Here is a 15525-nt window from a genome sequence, read left to right on the forward strand (position 1 = left end):
TTTGTGGGCGAACACGGCAGCCAATTGCGCACAGCAATGTCCCACAAACAGTCGTGGATTGAAAATGACCAATTTATTATTATTTTTTTGGAGGGATTATTATTAGGCTCTGTGTGGAGTAAGGAAACTTGCCCAAGGTTTCGCCCTCTGCCTGGAATTGAACTCAGGTCTCTCACTTGCAAAGTGAGTGCTCTAACCACTGAGCTACAGGACTCCACAAATATAAGGTCTCAATACACATTCATATCAATTGAATTTTAAAAATCAATTCTTCTCCCTTCATAAAACTCTGTCACAGAATATTCCCCAACATTTACACTACATATTCAGAATTCTTTAAATTCAGAAATATTATTATGGCCCACAGTTATAATAAACAGAAAGAGTTACAGCATCTACACATGGCAAAGTTACCAGATAATCTACACAATATTGAATATCCTACATTAGAGACGTCAGGTTTTTAAAACTGACACTTGTCTTTGATATAGTGCCTTTCTCTGTTGAAATATCTCAAACTGCTTTAAAGAGTTTTCTGTAAAGTGCACTGACCTTGTATCGTAGGCGAATGTGACAGCCAATTAAGCACACAGCAATGTCCCACACTCATGAAGTGAATTACCAAATTTATCTGTTAATTATCGATCAGGACACCGGGAGAAACTCCAATCTCTTTTTGCGTAGGACATGGAATCTTTGATGTCACCTGAACGGGGACCTTGGTTTAAAAACTCAGCTGAACGGAACCCTTAACTATGCAGCACTTCCCCCAGCATTGCATTGGAGTGTCAAACTGGGAGCTAAAAGTCACAGAATATTCTGTAAAGTGAATTGATTGTACATTTTGTGTGCAAAACATGGCAGCCCATTATGCACAACAGTGTCCCACAAACAGTCTTGGACTGAGAATGGAAAGAGAGAGAGACTGATGAAATTCGAAGAGCGACGTCCTTGGGACGTCCTCCCGACGTGAAAGGCGCTATACAAGTCTAATCTTGTTGTTGTTTGAGCACTGCTGTGTAGAAACAACCTTCTATATGGCACATGTCTGGACACAGTTGAAGTGAGTAGTTCTTTAAATGACGTGTGTCACAAGAGAGAAGATTTACATGTGTTACTGAATTTGCAATCACTACCATTTGTGCACGTCTCTGGCTGACATCTTTTTGATAAAAAGAAGTAGAATTGGGTTTTCAGGGCAGAGCAACTGACTGAGTTGTAACCACCGCTGTCCGGTAATGTTACAATAGAGCCGATTGCATCAATTTTAATCAAAGATTTTTATTTTACCAATTTCATACAAGATCTAATTTTACATTTATTACACACATGACTTAACATGAAATATATGTCATCTCCGTTACCTAACTTCATTTACTTCTTATACTCACCAGACTTTGGGTAGGTTACCACATAAACATCCGAGTCTCGCACATCATAATTTTCCATTTGCTCCAGGCGTTCCAGAACGTGAGCTACTGAAAATATGCAGCCTTTGTAAGTGAAACTTTTGCTATCAATTAACTCAGAGCTTTGCTCATCCATGTTTTCAGTGAATTAAAGAGCAAGCTTTGGTTAAAGGATTTTTTTAAAAAGCTGCAGTTGCAGGCAAAGTAAAAGTGGAAGTGAAATTTTACGGGAACTATTGCTTCAAGGGAGAAATATTGGGCGGTTGTTAAAACAATCTAACTGGGATCCCTCTTGTGCCTGCAAGCTTCTCTTTCAGTACTGGGAGGAATGATTACAGGATCACAGTGGTCTGGACATAAGTAAACAATGAAGAATAATCTGGAAGTTAAAGATTAACGTATACATCCAAAGATAAATAAACAATCTTTATGTCACAGATTCTTCAGGCTACAGTGGGGCCAGGCACCAAATAGTTTAAACATTACTGAATACTTTGAAAAAATTTCAATTACATAATTTTTGCTTCCCTCCTTCAGCCTTCGCAAACACAATTAAAGTTTTGTTTCCCGATATAGAGATTTTGTTGTGAAGAATTGACCAAAGACCATTCCAGAACTCTAACTGACCAAATATTCCAGGACGATCTGCAATAGATTCTGTAAATTACCATACTACAGTATGGTTCACTACAGCTTTCTTTGAGTAAAGCAACAACAACAACAACCACGCCGGGCAGAATCTCAGAGCGCTTAACAATCGTGGAGCCCAAGGCCAGCTTTGCTACAAGTTAACAGCTCATTCAGGCTGTTACAATGTGTTAATAACTAACGCACAATACGTGCCATACGCCCATCATCTAGTTTTTCATCATTAAGTTTAACAATACCTGACTTTGAAGTAATCCTCCTTGGGGGGAAGTAAGCAGAGTCTCATTGGAGCTGAACTGGCTCCAAGGTGACATGCCTGGCAACGGAATGTCGGAATCGAGCCGACCCTCTGTGGCAGTCTCTGTAGTCCGATTCCTGAGCCAGGAGGGTCCGCAGTATTCCAGGGCACTGCTGATGACAGCCCAGCCAGTCTGGCTCATCGCCAGGATGTGGAAATGCCTACCAGTCACTGGGGGTAGGGAGTCATCCCATTCAAAAAATCTTATTTGGAATGAAAATTATTTATCTGCAATTGCAATTTACATTTATATAGCTCCGTGCACATTGGGAGGACTGCTCTTCCCTCCACAAGCTGCAGGCTCTCCAAAACTCCATCACCATTTCCACCAAATTAAATAGCTGTTACTTGAATCAATCAACTTGTCCAACTCAGTCTGGGTTATGAACTTGTTTATAGGTGGATATTAGCTACTAAAAAATTTGTTCAGAATTAACTTTCAACTCAGATAATGTAACAGGTCGGCCAGCTATATGATGCACACACAATTCTCCCACTTTTAGCCATCCTACAAGTTCTCGGGAACCCCATTGCAGAGCCCTTCTGCCTCACTTCTCCTTCTCCGTCTTCAAAACCCACTTGAAGAACACACTTTGTCCACCTTTCCTCTAACCCCCGAGCTCGGGTTCCCACTCAGCTATGTGAAACATATTGAATAGTCCTCCTAATGTGCACGGAGCTATATAAATGTAAATTGCAATTGTAGATAAATAATTTTCATTCCAAATAAGATTTCATGTTTTGGAGATATTTTTGCATTAGAATGTTTTGCATTGTAATAACTATCCAAAATAGGTTTACAGACAAACTGATGCTGGGTAAATCATTATAATGATCATGCCTTTCTGGAAGCTGATAAAGTTTATTTGCCTTTCATAAGCAAATGATAAAGTTCAGTACATTTTGCACAGCAGGAGGAGTGAAAGGCCATGGATACGCGCAGTGTTTGGTTGCCTGAGAAAACACCCATCTGAATTATCAGTAATATGTCATCACATGAAAATGGTTTGTCCAAAGTACGCAAGCTGATTCAGCACAGTGAGCTTAGATGTCCTAAGCACCCACAAGTGTAACAATGTACATGTCAGGTCGATTTCTCAAAGCGCTTCATATACTGTAAAGTGAGGTGCTTTGTGTGGAAGTGTATATGATAGCTCCGCAACTCTTTTGAACCCTTTGTCTTAGAATCATTTGCGCCCAGAAAACAATTTGAAGAAGCACCATAAGTCTTTGTTGCAGAACAGGGGTCATAATTTTGCACCAATTGTTTACAGTTACATGGGTTCAGAAGAAAGCTTTGGATCAAGATTCCATTTGGACTCATTCTTTCAGAAAACCGACCTTACCTGTTTCTTAAATGAACACTTCTTGCTTCTTGAAATTTGTGCTCCATGACCTCTCCTACTACTGTACAAGAAGCTCACAAATAAGTATAAGATGAGAACTGGGGGATCTAAATGACAATTTAGGATTTAGGATGAACTAACTTTCTGTCCCCCGGGGGGACACATTACATGCTCATTGTGCCCAAGAACTTCCTGTACCCCAGGACCTGTGTCCTTCAATGAGAATCAATCAGTTCGGAGAAGGAGGTGTCATTGGCTGGAAGAGCCTAGTCACGGCAAGTTTCCCTTTCAGTCTGTGCCTGGTCAATTGTCGGTGGGCACAAGACAAGAGCAGAAAAGCCGTCCACATTATCATCCCAATGGTATCTTTTAAAACTCGCTAGATCACAGAGCTTGACTTACCACCTATATTTTTTCTATATTCCTTTTTAATTTGATATTTTCTGGGGTAATTTTCAGCCAAGACTGAAACAATTGCATTTGGATACTTTACTTTTTATTTCTTACCCGCATTTGACAATAATTCCTGCAACAAGGCTTTGAGATAAGACTTTCAAGGTGCTGTGAAATATTTGCGAGTTGTTTATTTTGTCTTTTCTCAGTAAAATGTTTTGTAAAAAGTATTTAGGAAAAAAATACAATCCAGTGCCAGAGCTTCCGGCCGCTTTCCCCCACTTTACAGTATACAAAATCACTCCACTTCACAGTATATCTTGTGAAGCGCTATGAGACATGTCAATGACGTGTAAGGCACTATGTAAAATACAAGGATTATTAATACTACTGTCTGTGTACACTCATCATTAAAGTCACCAGCTCAGCACTGTCCCAGGGAGGAGTTTCATAGTATTGTCTCAATGTTTTGTAGCTTAGTGGTTAGAGCACTCACCTGGCAAGTGAGAGTACCCAGGTTTGATTCCTGGGCAGGCCGAAACGTTGGGCAAGTTTCCTTACTCCACACATCTCTGTTTACCTAGCAGTAAGTAGGAACCCAGTTGTTAGTCGATTAGTGGATCACTTTTCTGGGGGTAATAATCCCTTATAAAAAGTAATAATTTACTGTTTGTGGGACACTGCTGTGCGCAATTCGTTGCCACGTTTTGCCCCCAAAATATACAGTTAATTCACTTTACACTATATTCTGTGAAGCGCTTGAGACGTCTCGAAGATGTTACAAGGTGCTATATCAAATGCAAGTATTATTATTTTTAGTATTATTAATATTTTATTAATATATTTTATTAATAATATTCCCAAACTTGACTTTGCTTTAATGTCTTATCTGAAAGGTGGCACCTCCCACAATACAAAACTCCTCAGCATTGGAGGGTTAGACTAGGATATTTAATTATATCAGCTTGGTATCAGCGGTAGTACTCTCACCTCTGAGTCAGAAGGTTATGGGTTCAAGGCTCATGTCAGGACTTGGGATCACGTTGTCTATGCTGACACTCCAATGCTGGGGGGGATGGGGGGTGGGGGTGGGGGGGTCACATTGTACGCATTGCATTTGTTTGTTTAACCAAGGTCCCATTTTGCCTGTTCAGGTGGATGTTAAAAATCCCATGAGACTATTCCAAAAGAGAATAATAATAAAACTAGTCCTTGCATTTGATATAGCATTTTGCCACATCGCTGAGACATCTCAAAGAGCTTCACAGGATGTACTGTAAAGTGGATTGACTGTGTATTTTGTGGGCGAAACACAGCAGCCAGTTACGCACATGAATCTCTTTTCGGATAATGCGATGGGATCTTTGACATCCGCCTGAGTAAGCAGACTGGACCTCACTTTAACATCTCGATGGCACCAATGCATCACACACTGTATTGAAGTGTCACCTTAAGGACCTTGTAATTCCAAGTCCCAATTTGGGGCTTGAACCCACAACCTTCTGATTCAGCGGTAAGTGCGCTACCACTGCGCCAGGCTGACACATGAGGCAGCAGACTAAAATGTCCCACAAACAGCCGTGGAACGAGAGATCATTTTTTGGGGGGTTTAGGGCATTGTTGACCAGGACACCAGGAGAAAATCCCTTCTCTTGAAAAAATAACAGAAAGACTAAAACTCAGACTTGGCTCACTCAGATTTGCTGCTGGTTTCCTGCCCCACTGTCTCCATCAGTGCCCAAGCTTTCAGATTCTATGCCTCTTATCTCTGGAACTCCCTCCCTCTAACCCTCCACCTCTCTCCCTTTCTATCAATCTTTAAATCCCACCTTAAATCCTATCTCTTCAACTGCACCTATGGTCAATTCCCCACTTCCCCTCTGCCTTCTCCCCTGTTTGGAATCTGACCCTGTCAATGTTAAGCACTTCACAAAGTTATCCTATGTAAAGGATGGTATATAAATGCAAGTATGTTAACGTGAGCAGAGGTATTCTTTGCAATTTTAGAAAAAAATTTAAGGAGGAGATGGGCAAGAATTTCCTCCAATTACTCCCTGGATCTCTCAATCATAAGTTGCTGACTGAACCCACGACTGTTTGTGGGACACTGCTGTGTGCAATTGGCTGCCATGCTTTGTCCACAAAATATCCAGTCAATTCACTTTACAATATATTCTGTGAAGTGCTTTGAGACGTCTTGAAGGCGTGATAAGGTGCTATATCAAATCCAAGGATTATTATTAATATTATTATTAGAACTTATTATAAGTAAAACATTATTTTGTGAAAAAACAAATGATCAGGCATGTCTGTAAAACAATTAATTCCCGAACCTTCTGACAGTTAAATACAAGTAATTAATGTCTAGACTTGGAGCTGTCACAGACACCCTATTATTTTGTGTACTTTGCCTTCTTTATGTCTGTGTACTGTTGAAAGCTTCTTTATGTCTGTGTGCTGTTGAACCCCTCGGTGACATCATCCGCAGACATGGGGTTAACTTCCACATGTAAGCGGATGACACCCAACTCTACCTTTCCTCCTCTACCCTCAACTCCACGACCACCGATGTCCTGACAGCTGCCTGTCCGACATCGAGTCCTGGACGAGAGACAACTTTCTTCAGCTCAATGTGCGCAAAACTGAGGCCCTCCTGATTGGCTCACGTCAGCGCCTCCACACCTCAGGCACTGACAGCATCAGCATCCAAGGCTGCACTCTCCACCTCTCAAAGCCGGTCAGGAACCTCGGGGTTCTGTTCGACCCTGAGCTGTCCTTTCTCCCTCATATCAGCGCCACAACTGGCACCGCCTTCCATCACCTCCGGAATATCACCAGACTACGGCACTACCTCACCCCTCACGCTGCTGAAACTCTGGTCCACACCTTTATCACCTCAAGGCTGGACTATGGGAACTCTCTCCTCGCCGGCCTTCCCGGCACCTCCCTCCACAAGCTGCAGGTCATTCAGAACTCTGCAGCTCGTGTACTGTCCCGCACCAGGCTTCGCGACCACATCACTCCCACCCTCGCTCGCCTCCACTGGCTCCCCATCCCCCAGAGAATCGATTTCAAGATCCTCATCCTCACCTACAAGGCCATTCACGGCCTTGTTCCCTCCTACCTCTCCGACCTACTATCCCCCTACCTAACTGCCTGTACCCCCCGTTCCTCTGGCTCCGGTCTGCTCCACATCCCCGCCCCAACCGCCCTACCATCGGTGGCCGGACCTTCAGCCTCTCAGCCCCGAGGCTCTGGAACTCCATCCCCCAGTGCCTTCGCCGCCTCCTCCCTTTCCTCCTTCAAGGCCGGTCTCAAGACCTTTCTCTTTGATCGTGCCTTCAGCTCCCCTCTCGACTCTCTACCCCCTCCTCGCTCCCTCCCTTCCCTCCCCTCACACTGACCATTTCCCCCCTGCTCGGGTCCTGACCCAACTGTCCAGCGCCTTGGGATGTCCTCCAGACGTGAAAGGCGCTCTATAAATGGAATCTTGTTGTTGTTGTTTTTGTTGAACGCTTGCACATGTGTGATTACGCCAAAAGAAGTCGCTTAACGTTAAATGCTTTTACGGTCCATAGACAATATATAATTTAAAGCAATACCGCTTTGGCGACATCAATTCTGGGATTTGGAAATGAGTTGAAACAAAACAGTGGGAAACAAGATCATATGGATCGAGGGGAGGGGCGCAGAGACATAGTAATACTTTGTATTTTTGGCAGGGAAAAGTATTATTAGATTTATTCCAAAACGGGTTGGGCTTAAAGTATTTAAAAGGAGAGGGCTCGATTGACTAGGGGTCACACTTCACCTTGTTTATTTCATCAAAGTATGTGCCTCACTTGAGGAGAAGTCTGTTGTTGTTGATGTCTGATAGATATTCTGTCAGGTCAGCAATGGTCCTAGAGTCGAGTGTAGAGACAGAGAGACAGACTAAACGCAAAATACTGCAGATGCTGGAAATCTGAAACAAAAACAGAAGTAGAGAGATAGAGTTGTGTTTCATCCACATACATATGCAGATGATGTCAACAAGAGGGAGCTTATAGATATTGAAACCCCAAAGTTTGCTTTTGATCCAACCAGGTTGGTGTTTGCTGAATGGAGAGTGGACAGGGCAGTAATGGTTATAATAATAACAAAAATAATAATCCTTGCATTTGATATAGCGCTTTTCATGTCTTCTTGACATCTCAAAGCGCTTCACAGAATAGACTGTAAAGTGAATTGACCATATATTTGTGGGCAAAACGCGGCAGCCAATTGCACACAACAGTTTCCCACAAACAGTCGTGGTTTGAAAATGACCAATTTATTATTGTTTTGGAGGGATTATCATAGGTCATAGAAGAAGAGCGGGACAAGGCTATGGAGACTGAGTGTATTTAATGATGATAGAAATCTTTGCATTTGATATAGCACCTTATCACATTGTTGAGACGCGTCAAAGCACTTCACAGAAGATACTGTAAAGTGAATTGACTCCATATTTTGTGGGCGAATGTGGAAGCCCATTTGTGCACCGCAATGCTCCCACAAACTGTCATGGAGTGAATGACCCAATTTATTTGGTGGAGTGTTGGACAGGGCACCAGGAGAAACTCCCTTCGCTTTTTGAATAATCCCATGGCATCTTTAAAGTCCACTGGAACCTTAATTTATTGTTTCATCCAAAGGCCCTCAGTAGAACCAAAGAAAAGGAGCTTTATTCTGATAGCAGGGTCCAGTGCAAATGTGGAAAGCTCACAATAAAAGCAAACTAGCAATGAACTCCTTAACTGAAATTTGGGAACATTATCTGCTTGAGGGGACTATCAGTGTTCATAGGGTTTTCTGTGGATGGAAATACTCCATGGAATACAATGTACTCCTGGGGTCAAGGAGAGGAATGTTGGCTTGTGGAGAGCAGGATGTTAAGTTTGAACATTACCATTCAGCAGATGGGAGTGTATTTGGATTTTTTTTGTGTGGTTCAGGCAGATTCTTTGCAGAGCTTTCAGGAGATTTCGGTGAAATTGGTGATAGAGTAGGCAAGGGAATGGGCGAGCTTGATAGGCTTAATTGCTCTTTTCTCATTCCATTATTGCTACGTTTAGAACTAGAAAGTGAATAATAAAATACATTTATATATAATATAATCCTTGCATTTGATATGGTAACTCGTTAGGTCATTGAGTCACCTCAAAGCACTTCGCAGCATATATTACAAAGTGAATTGACTGTATTTTGTGGGCAAAACTTGGCAGTAAATTGCACACAGGAGTGTCCCACAAACAGTCATAAATAGAGTGACCATTTTAAAAAATGGCCCCGCCGCCCCCCACTCCCCATCAACCCCCTGCCCCTCCTCCCCATCCCACCACCCCCTCCCCCCTCCACACCTCCCCCCTCCACACCTCCAGAAGAGAGAAGTAACTTGGTAAAATGGGGCACAGGGGGATCAGGAGTCCTGTAGCTCGGTGGTTAGAGCACCCGCCTCACAAATGAGAGACCTGGGTTCAATTCCCAGCAAGGTGAAACTTTGGGCAAGTTTCCTTACTCCACACGCTTGATAATAATCCCTCAAGAAAAAAGCACAATAATAAAATTGGCCACTTTTAAAGGGACTGTGTTTTTTTTAACCACAGTGACTTTACCACATTCCCTTCACAGTTTCTCCTCACACTGAAGCGGAATTGATTTATCGTTAACTTATCACATAACAACCAACTATGGAAGGAAGTCAAATTGTTTCTCCAGGTGAACTTTGTGGCAGGGAGGAAAATCCAAAGTGAATAAGAATAGGAAATTAATAAACATTGAACACATGGTATGATCAGGAATAATTGAAACCAACTTTATTTTAATATAATATGTTCAAGTATGTGTGGCTGTAAATGGTCCAATAATTCCAATTTCCGTCAGTTCTTCTGAATCTCATTAAACTTTTATTCATAATTGAATCGAGAAACTCCTGAATAGAATGGTGTGTCACCTTGTTCCAAGATTTATCTCTATTAGCATCGAGTGGTTAAGACTTCTCCTGATTTGGAAGCTCATTCCCTTTTTCATCGGATTCAATACTATAGTTTATGGGTTTGCAGAATCGTAAATCATAAAAAAAGTTGCTTCACTACAAGTCAAACAAATCAAACTAAATCATTTGCCTGTATTTGTGAACATCGATCTTCACTTATTTTGACCCTCCCATCCTCTATGAAATGCTGCTAATCTGTATTTTTAAAATTATTTATATATTATCCCAGGAGAATCTTAAAGGAGAATCCTTCAGTTTTTCTTGGAAAATTCTGTTGAACATTTCAATCTGAGGCTCCGCAAAATGTTTTTCCAAGTCTGCAAATGTGCCTGAAGGGACAAAAAACAAAGTAAAAAGGAGAATAAATATTCAGAATGACTCAACATTTCAATCTGAGGCAATTTGAAATTGAAAGTCTGAGGAGAATTGAAATTTCAAAATGAAAAACAACAACTCGAGTTTATATTGTGCCTTTTGTGTAAAAGAGCATTCTGACAGTTTCATAAAATGAGTTTAATTAGAAACAACTAGTGATAATAATCCTTGCATTGAATATAGTGCCTTTTCAGATCATTAACAACAACAACAACAACAACAACAACAACAACAAGATTGCATTTATTGAGCGCCTTTCACGTCGGGAGGACGTCCCAAGGCACTGGACAGTTGGGTCAGGACCCGAGCAGGGGGGAAGTGGTCAGGGTGAGGGGAGGGAAGGGTGGGAGCGAGGAGGGGGTAGAGAGTCGAGAGGGGAGCTGAAGGCACTGTCAAAGAGAAAGGTCTTGAGACCGGCCTTGAAGGAGGAAAGGGAGGAGGCGGCGAAGGCACTGGGGGATAGAGTTCCAGAGCCTCGGGGCTGAGAGGCTGAAGGCCCGGCCACCAATGGTAGGGTGGTTGGGGCGGGGGATGTGGAGCAGACCAGAGCCAGAGGAACGGAGGGTACGGGCAGGTAGGTAAGACGCCTTAAAGTGCTTTAGACATAGAAGCTAATAGCACACAGCAATGCCCCACAAACAGCAATGAAGTAAATGATATGTTTTATTTGGGTGATTGTTTGCCGTACAGAAACTTCCTTCTTTTTTCAAATAATGCCATGGAATCTTTAACATCAACCTGGACCTCAGTTTAACGTCTCATTTGAAAGAAGGCACTTCTAACAGTGCAGAACAAGGCACTGGAGTGCCAGTTTAGACTATATGAATTCCATGGCCCAATGTGGGGCTTGAACCCACAACTTTTGATTCAGAGGCGAGAGTGCCCCAACTAAATCTGTCTGACATATCAACTAAACAAATGGTCTATATAACAGGCCAATTTCAAAAATATCGAGGCAAAAATTCCACCTGGGTCTGTATTTCCTAGTGTTTCAGAGTGTCCAGAATTTGGCAAAATGTTAAATTGGCTCTTAACCTTGAAGTCCTTTTTCTGTAGCTCTTAAAATAACTTACAGAAAAAACAACTTCAAAATTAACGCTGCAGTTAAGAATTTGTCAAATTCTAGATGATATGAAATGCCTCATAAAGCAAGTAAATCTAGACTAGGGTGGAAATCCAACATATTTATGAAGTTTTAATGGCCAAATTTACTGTTCAAATATTTATCATAGAAATCTGCTGGGTAATTGTGATAACAACAACAAAATTACATCTGTAAAGCGTCTTTCACATTGGGAGGACGTCCCAAGTGTTAATAGGATTTCTCAGAAAAGCTTTAGGACAAGGAGGCATATATTTGAGCTCTGAATTGCACAGACAGTTCAGATCAAAGAGTTTTATAAAGAGACTGGAGAACCTTTAGATTAAACAATCTAGGGATGGGCAGAGACAGATTGTGTCAGCAAATTTAAGAGTGAATTAGACAGCTATTTGGTGATGAGTTCAACTAAAGGCCATCAGAACTAGTCATGTCGGATTATTTACCTTCTTAATTCAGTTTTTCCTCCTTTGAGACAAGCTAGAATGATCTGTTCTGGCCATGTACATGCCTGCATTCCAGTATTCATTTATTTCATTGGAATGGGGACTTTGGAGTAAGGGGATCCTCTTGTTTGCATGTTCTTTTTATCAAAACGGTCAATGTGAACTAACTGTTGGAAACCTTATTGTACACTTAGCACAAGAGTGCTGGCAACCGAGCCAAGCTTCCAAGTGTTCACCATGTAAACACATACAGCAGTTAACTTATACCAGCAATGTGGCACAAACAATGAGATGAGTAACCAATGTATCTAATTTTTTAACCTGAATTTGAATTCAAATGCCAGGGAGATGGAAGCTTGGTTTAGTTGGTAGCACTCTCGCATCCGAGTCAACAATTGTGGATTCAAGCTCCGTATGTGGACATTGAACATTCCAATCCACTGATAGTTGATGGAGGGGGAATGGGTGGGGGTGCGATATGCAGCATTGTTAGAGGTGCTAAGAGTTTATGTGTATGATTTCCATTTGTCTGCCATGGAGTATGCACTCTCTCCCCAGAGGCTTGAGGACTATATCTGCACTCATCTATATTTGCAACAAAAACAGAATTCGCTGGGAACACTCAGCAGGTCAAGCAACACCTATGGAGAAAGGAAAGTGAGTCAATGTTTTAGGTCCACGACCCTTCGTTAGAACTGAACCTTCTGCAACCTTCTTCACCCTCACTAACCAACCTGTTCTCTTCACTGGTCTGCTCCGAAGCTCCCCGTTTATCTACCCCACCATGAGCAAGTGGGCTTTCAGCCACTTAGCACCCGCTCTCCGGAACTCCATTCCCAGATCCGTGTTCCCTCCCTGTTCTCTTTCAAGGTATGCCTCAAAACATACTTCTTTGTTCGCACTTTCAATCATCTTTCCCCTATCCCCCCTCCTCTCAACTCCCACCCTCTGCTCCAATGCCAACCAGAATTGATAAATGTTGTGGTACTCCACCTCCTCCCCATTAAGTGAAAGGTGCTAAATCAATGTAAATTCTAATTTTATCCAGTTCTATTTTGATGGAGTTATTCAACAGATCACAACTGTATTTGAGAGTTTATTCCCCATATACTGTGGATTGAGGATAGAGGAAAGAATTCTTCTAATCTCTTGTCTTTCAGAAAATTCACTCAGAATCAATTTGTATTTTGCACTTAATTTTAGGCAATTAGGTCATCCAGAATCCTGAGCTGCCCCTTTGGAATACAACTGTGTTTTTCAGAAACAACATGCCACATCGCTGTCACTTAGTCTGTGAAATGTCCACCTTCAAGCTCCCAATCCTGAGAAAGAACGGCTTATTTCAGGCAAAACAAATAATGTTACTGTCTCACATGATCTTCCATTCATTCAATAATGCCTTCAAGCTTAATCTGTCAATTTGTAGTACATAACTACCTTTTGTATGAGGAACACAAACAACTGATACTTGTATCAAACACCTTTATGGTAACTTTAATGTTGTTAATCATAGAAATGATTGATCCTGCAAATAGTCTGACTTGATAGCTTGACCCAATCATCAAAATGGCAAATGTTACTTTCAGCTCAATTAGCACTAGTGTCCCTTTAATGCTCTGTAGTACGCTGGCTAAAATTCCACTCTGCATTCCATTACAGTACACAGGAATTTACAGGGTGGAAACTCAGTCTGGTTTGGATATTCTTAAGCGTAGTGATAGGTTTCTGCACATGTCAGATACCCCGTTGATTAAAAAAATTATAAAAACACAGCGCTTGTTAACACCATAGCCTTACTGTGCAATAAAAACTCAAGTTACAAGTATTATCTGTAACAATTAGATAGATCGCCTGTTAGATCACAGATCACATTGTTAGATCGCCTATTCATTTGAGTGTTTTCTTATGACAATAGTACAGATTACAAGTGCATAGAGGAAATGCACAGAGGAAGTAAAAATAGGAAATACATGTATTGTGGATGGGATAGGAGCTGCCTAGGGGAAGTGGAAAGGAATCTTGGGGTGTTAGTTAACTCATCATTCAACAACAACAACTTGCATTTATATAGCACTCTCCACACTGGGCAGCATCCCAGGGCTTCACTATGTCAAAATAGTTTGAGGCAGCAATAAACAAGGCAAAGAGCATGCTGGGCTATATTACCATATCAGTTAAGTAGTTAAATTCAGACTCGAGCTGTATGATGGTCTGGTAAGGCAGTGATTAGTAAGATGGTCCAACGAGATTGCAGGATTAGTTGATGGACAGGCAGACGGTCCATGGGATGGGTTGATAGACAGGTGGATGATCCAATTGGAGTGCATACACACTGTATACATTATAAGTCTTCTTCCCCTAAACCAATTGTTGAGTAATTTCAACAAATAATTACCTTTTCGTAAGAATGCATTTTCCGGAGATTTGTCTGGGGTTTTTTCGTAATTGACCACTTGAGTTGCTTTCATGGTACTGAAGGTACATTGTTTTACAATTGTGTCAAGCTTTTTATCATCCAAGTGCTTCTCGAGGAAGTTGCATACTTTTTGTATTGCTCCTCTTAGATCCTGTTGGACATAATGGAATAGTTATTAATCTGGTATTATTTAATAATAATAATCCTTGCATTTGATATAGTGCCTTATCACATCTTCAAGATGTCTCAAAGCGCTTCACAGAATGTACTGTCAAGTGAATTGACTGTGTATTTTGTGGATAAAACTTGGCAGTCAATTGCGCACAACAGTGTCCCACAAACAGTCGTTGGAGGTTATCACAGACAGAGAAACTCACATGTCAATAGACTGGGAGAGACATGAGCAGCAAAAGGAAGGCAGAGGAGTAGCATGAGACCGACACAAACAAAGGGAGACTGAAGCAGAGATAGTTTTTACAAAGAATGTTTTATTGAGTGGCCTCAGACCTCTATACTAGCCTATCACTCGAAAGCTTAAAAGCTGGAAGTAATGCTAACCAATTTTTATTCATTGTTTTTCCTTAGCCTGTGTTTTCAGTTTGCACGTGATCATTTGAGATTAGTAAATGAGTGTTGCCATGTTGATTGAATTCCAATTATTAATTTACTTAAAGTGATAAAACAATGGACACAGTAGAAATGGCATAGGGCTGGGTCAGTGGAGAAATACAATATCTTGAAAAATCATTCGATTACCTTCTTCATGTCCTCATAAGTCATGTACAGAAAGTTGAACTCGTGCCTGTGATCATACCAGTCCTTGATGTGGTCAAACCAGGAGCTGAATTCCACTGCCGGAAAAAATATATAAATTATAATAATCCTTAATAATAATAATCTATACAATTGGTATAGCTTCGTTCATGTCGGGATGGCCTTTTAAAGCATTTCACAGGATATACTGTGAAGTGTTATTATTTTATTTTGTATTTGATTTGCAATTGTAAATTGCTGTAGGGAACAATTTACCGACTTCAATATATATGCGTGGTTCGCTAAAATAAGTTGCTTAATGTTAA

The 15525-nt window shown here is 41.3% G+C and overlaps 1 protein-coding gene across 1 annotated transcript in view; it reads right to left on the reverse strand.

Moving 5' to 3' along the window:
* LOC103182604 overlaps nucleotides 1–15525 on the reverse strand; it is a 45926-nt gene that overhangs the window by 13820 nt on the left and 16581 nt on the right. Inside the window, exons 5-8 of the mRNA XM_042332838.1 lie at nucleotides 15203–15297; nucleotides 14426–14597; nucleotides 10330–10439; nucleotides 1392–1554 (exon numbers count right to left, since the gene is read on the reverse strand). Of these exons, the coding sequence (XP_042188772.1) occupies nucleotides 1392–1554; nucleotides 10330–10439; nucleotides 14426–14597; nucleotides 15203–15297 (540 nt within the window). The remainder of the gene's footprint in view (nucleotides 1–1391; nucleotides 1555–10329; nucleotides 10440–14425; nucleotides 14598–15202; nucleotides 15298–15525) is intronic.

This window comes from Callorhinchus milii, unplaced genomic scaffold (assembly GCF_018977255.1).
Source record: "Callorhinchus milii isolate IMCB2004 unplaced genomic scaffold, IMCB_Cmil_1.0 Scaffold3, whole genome shotgun sequence".
Lineage (NCBI taxonomy): Eukaryota > Metazoa > Chordata > Chondrichthyes > Chimaeriformes > Callorhinchidae > Callorhinchus > Callorhinchus milii.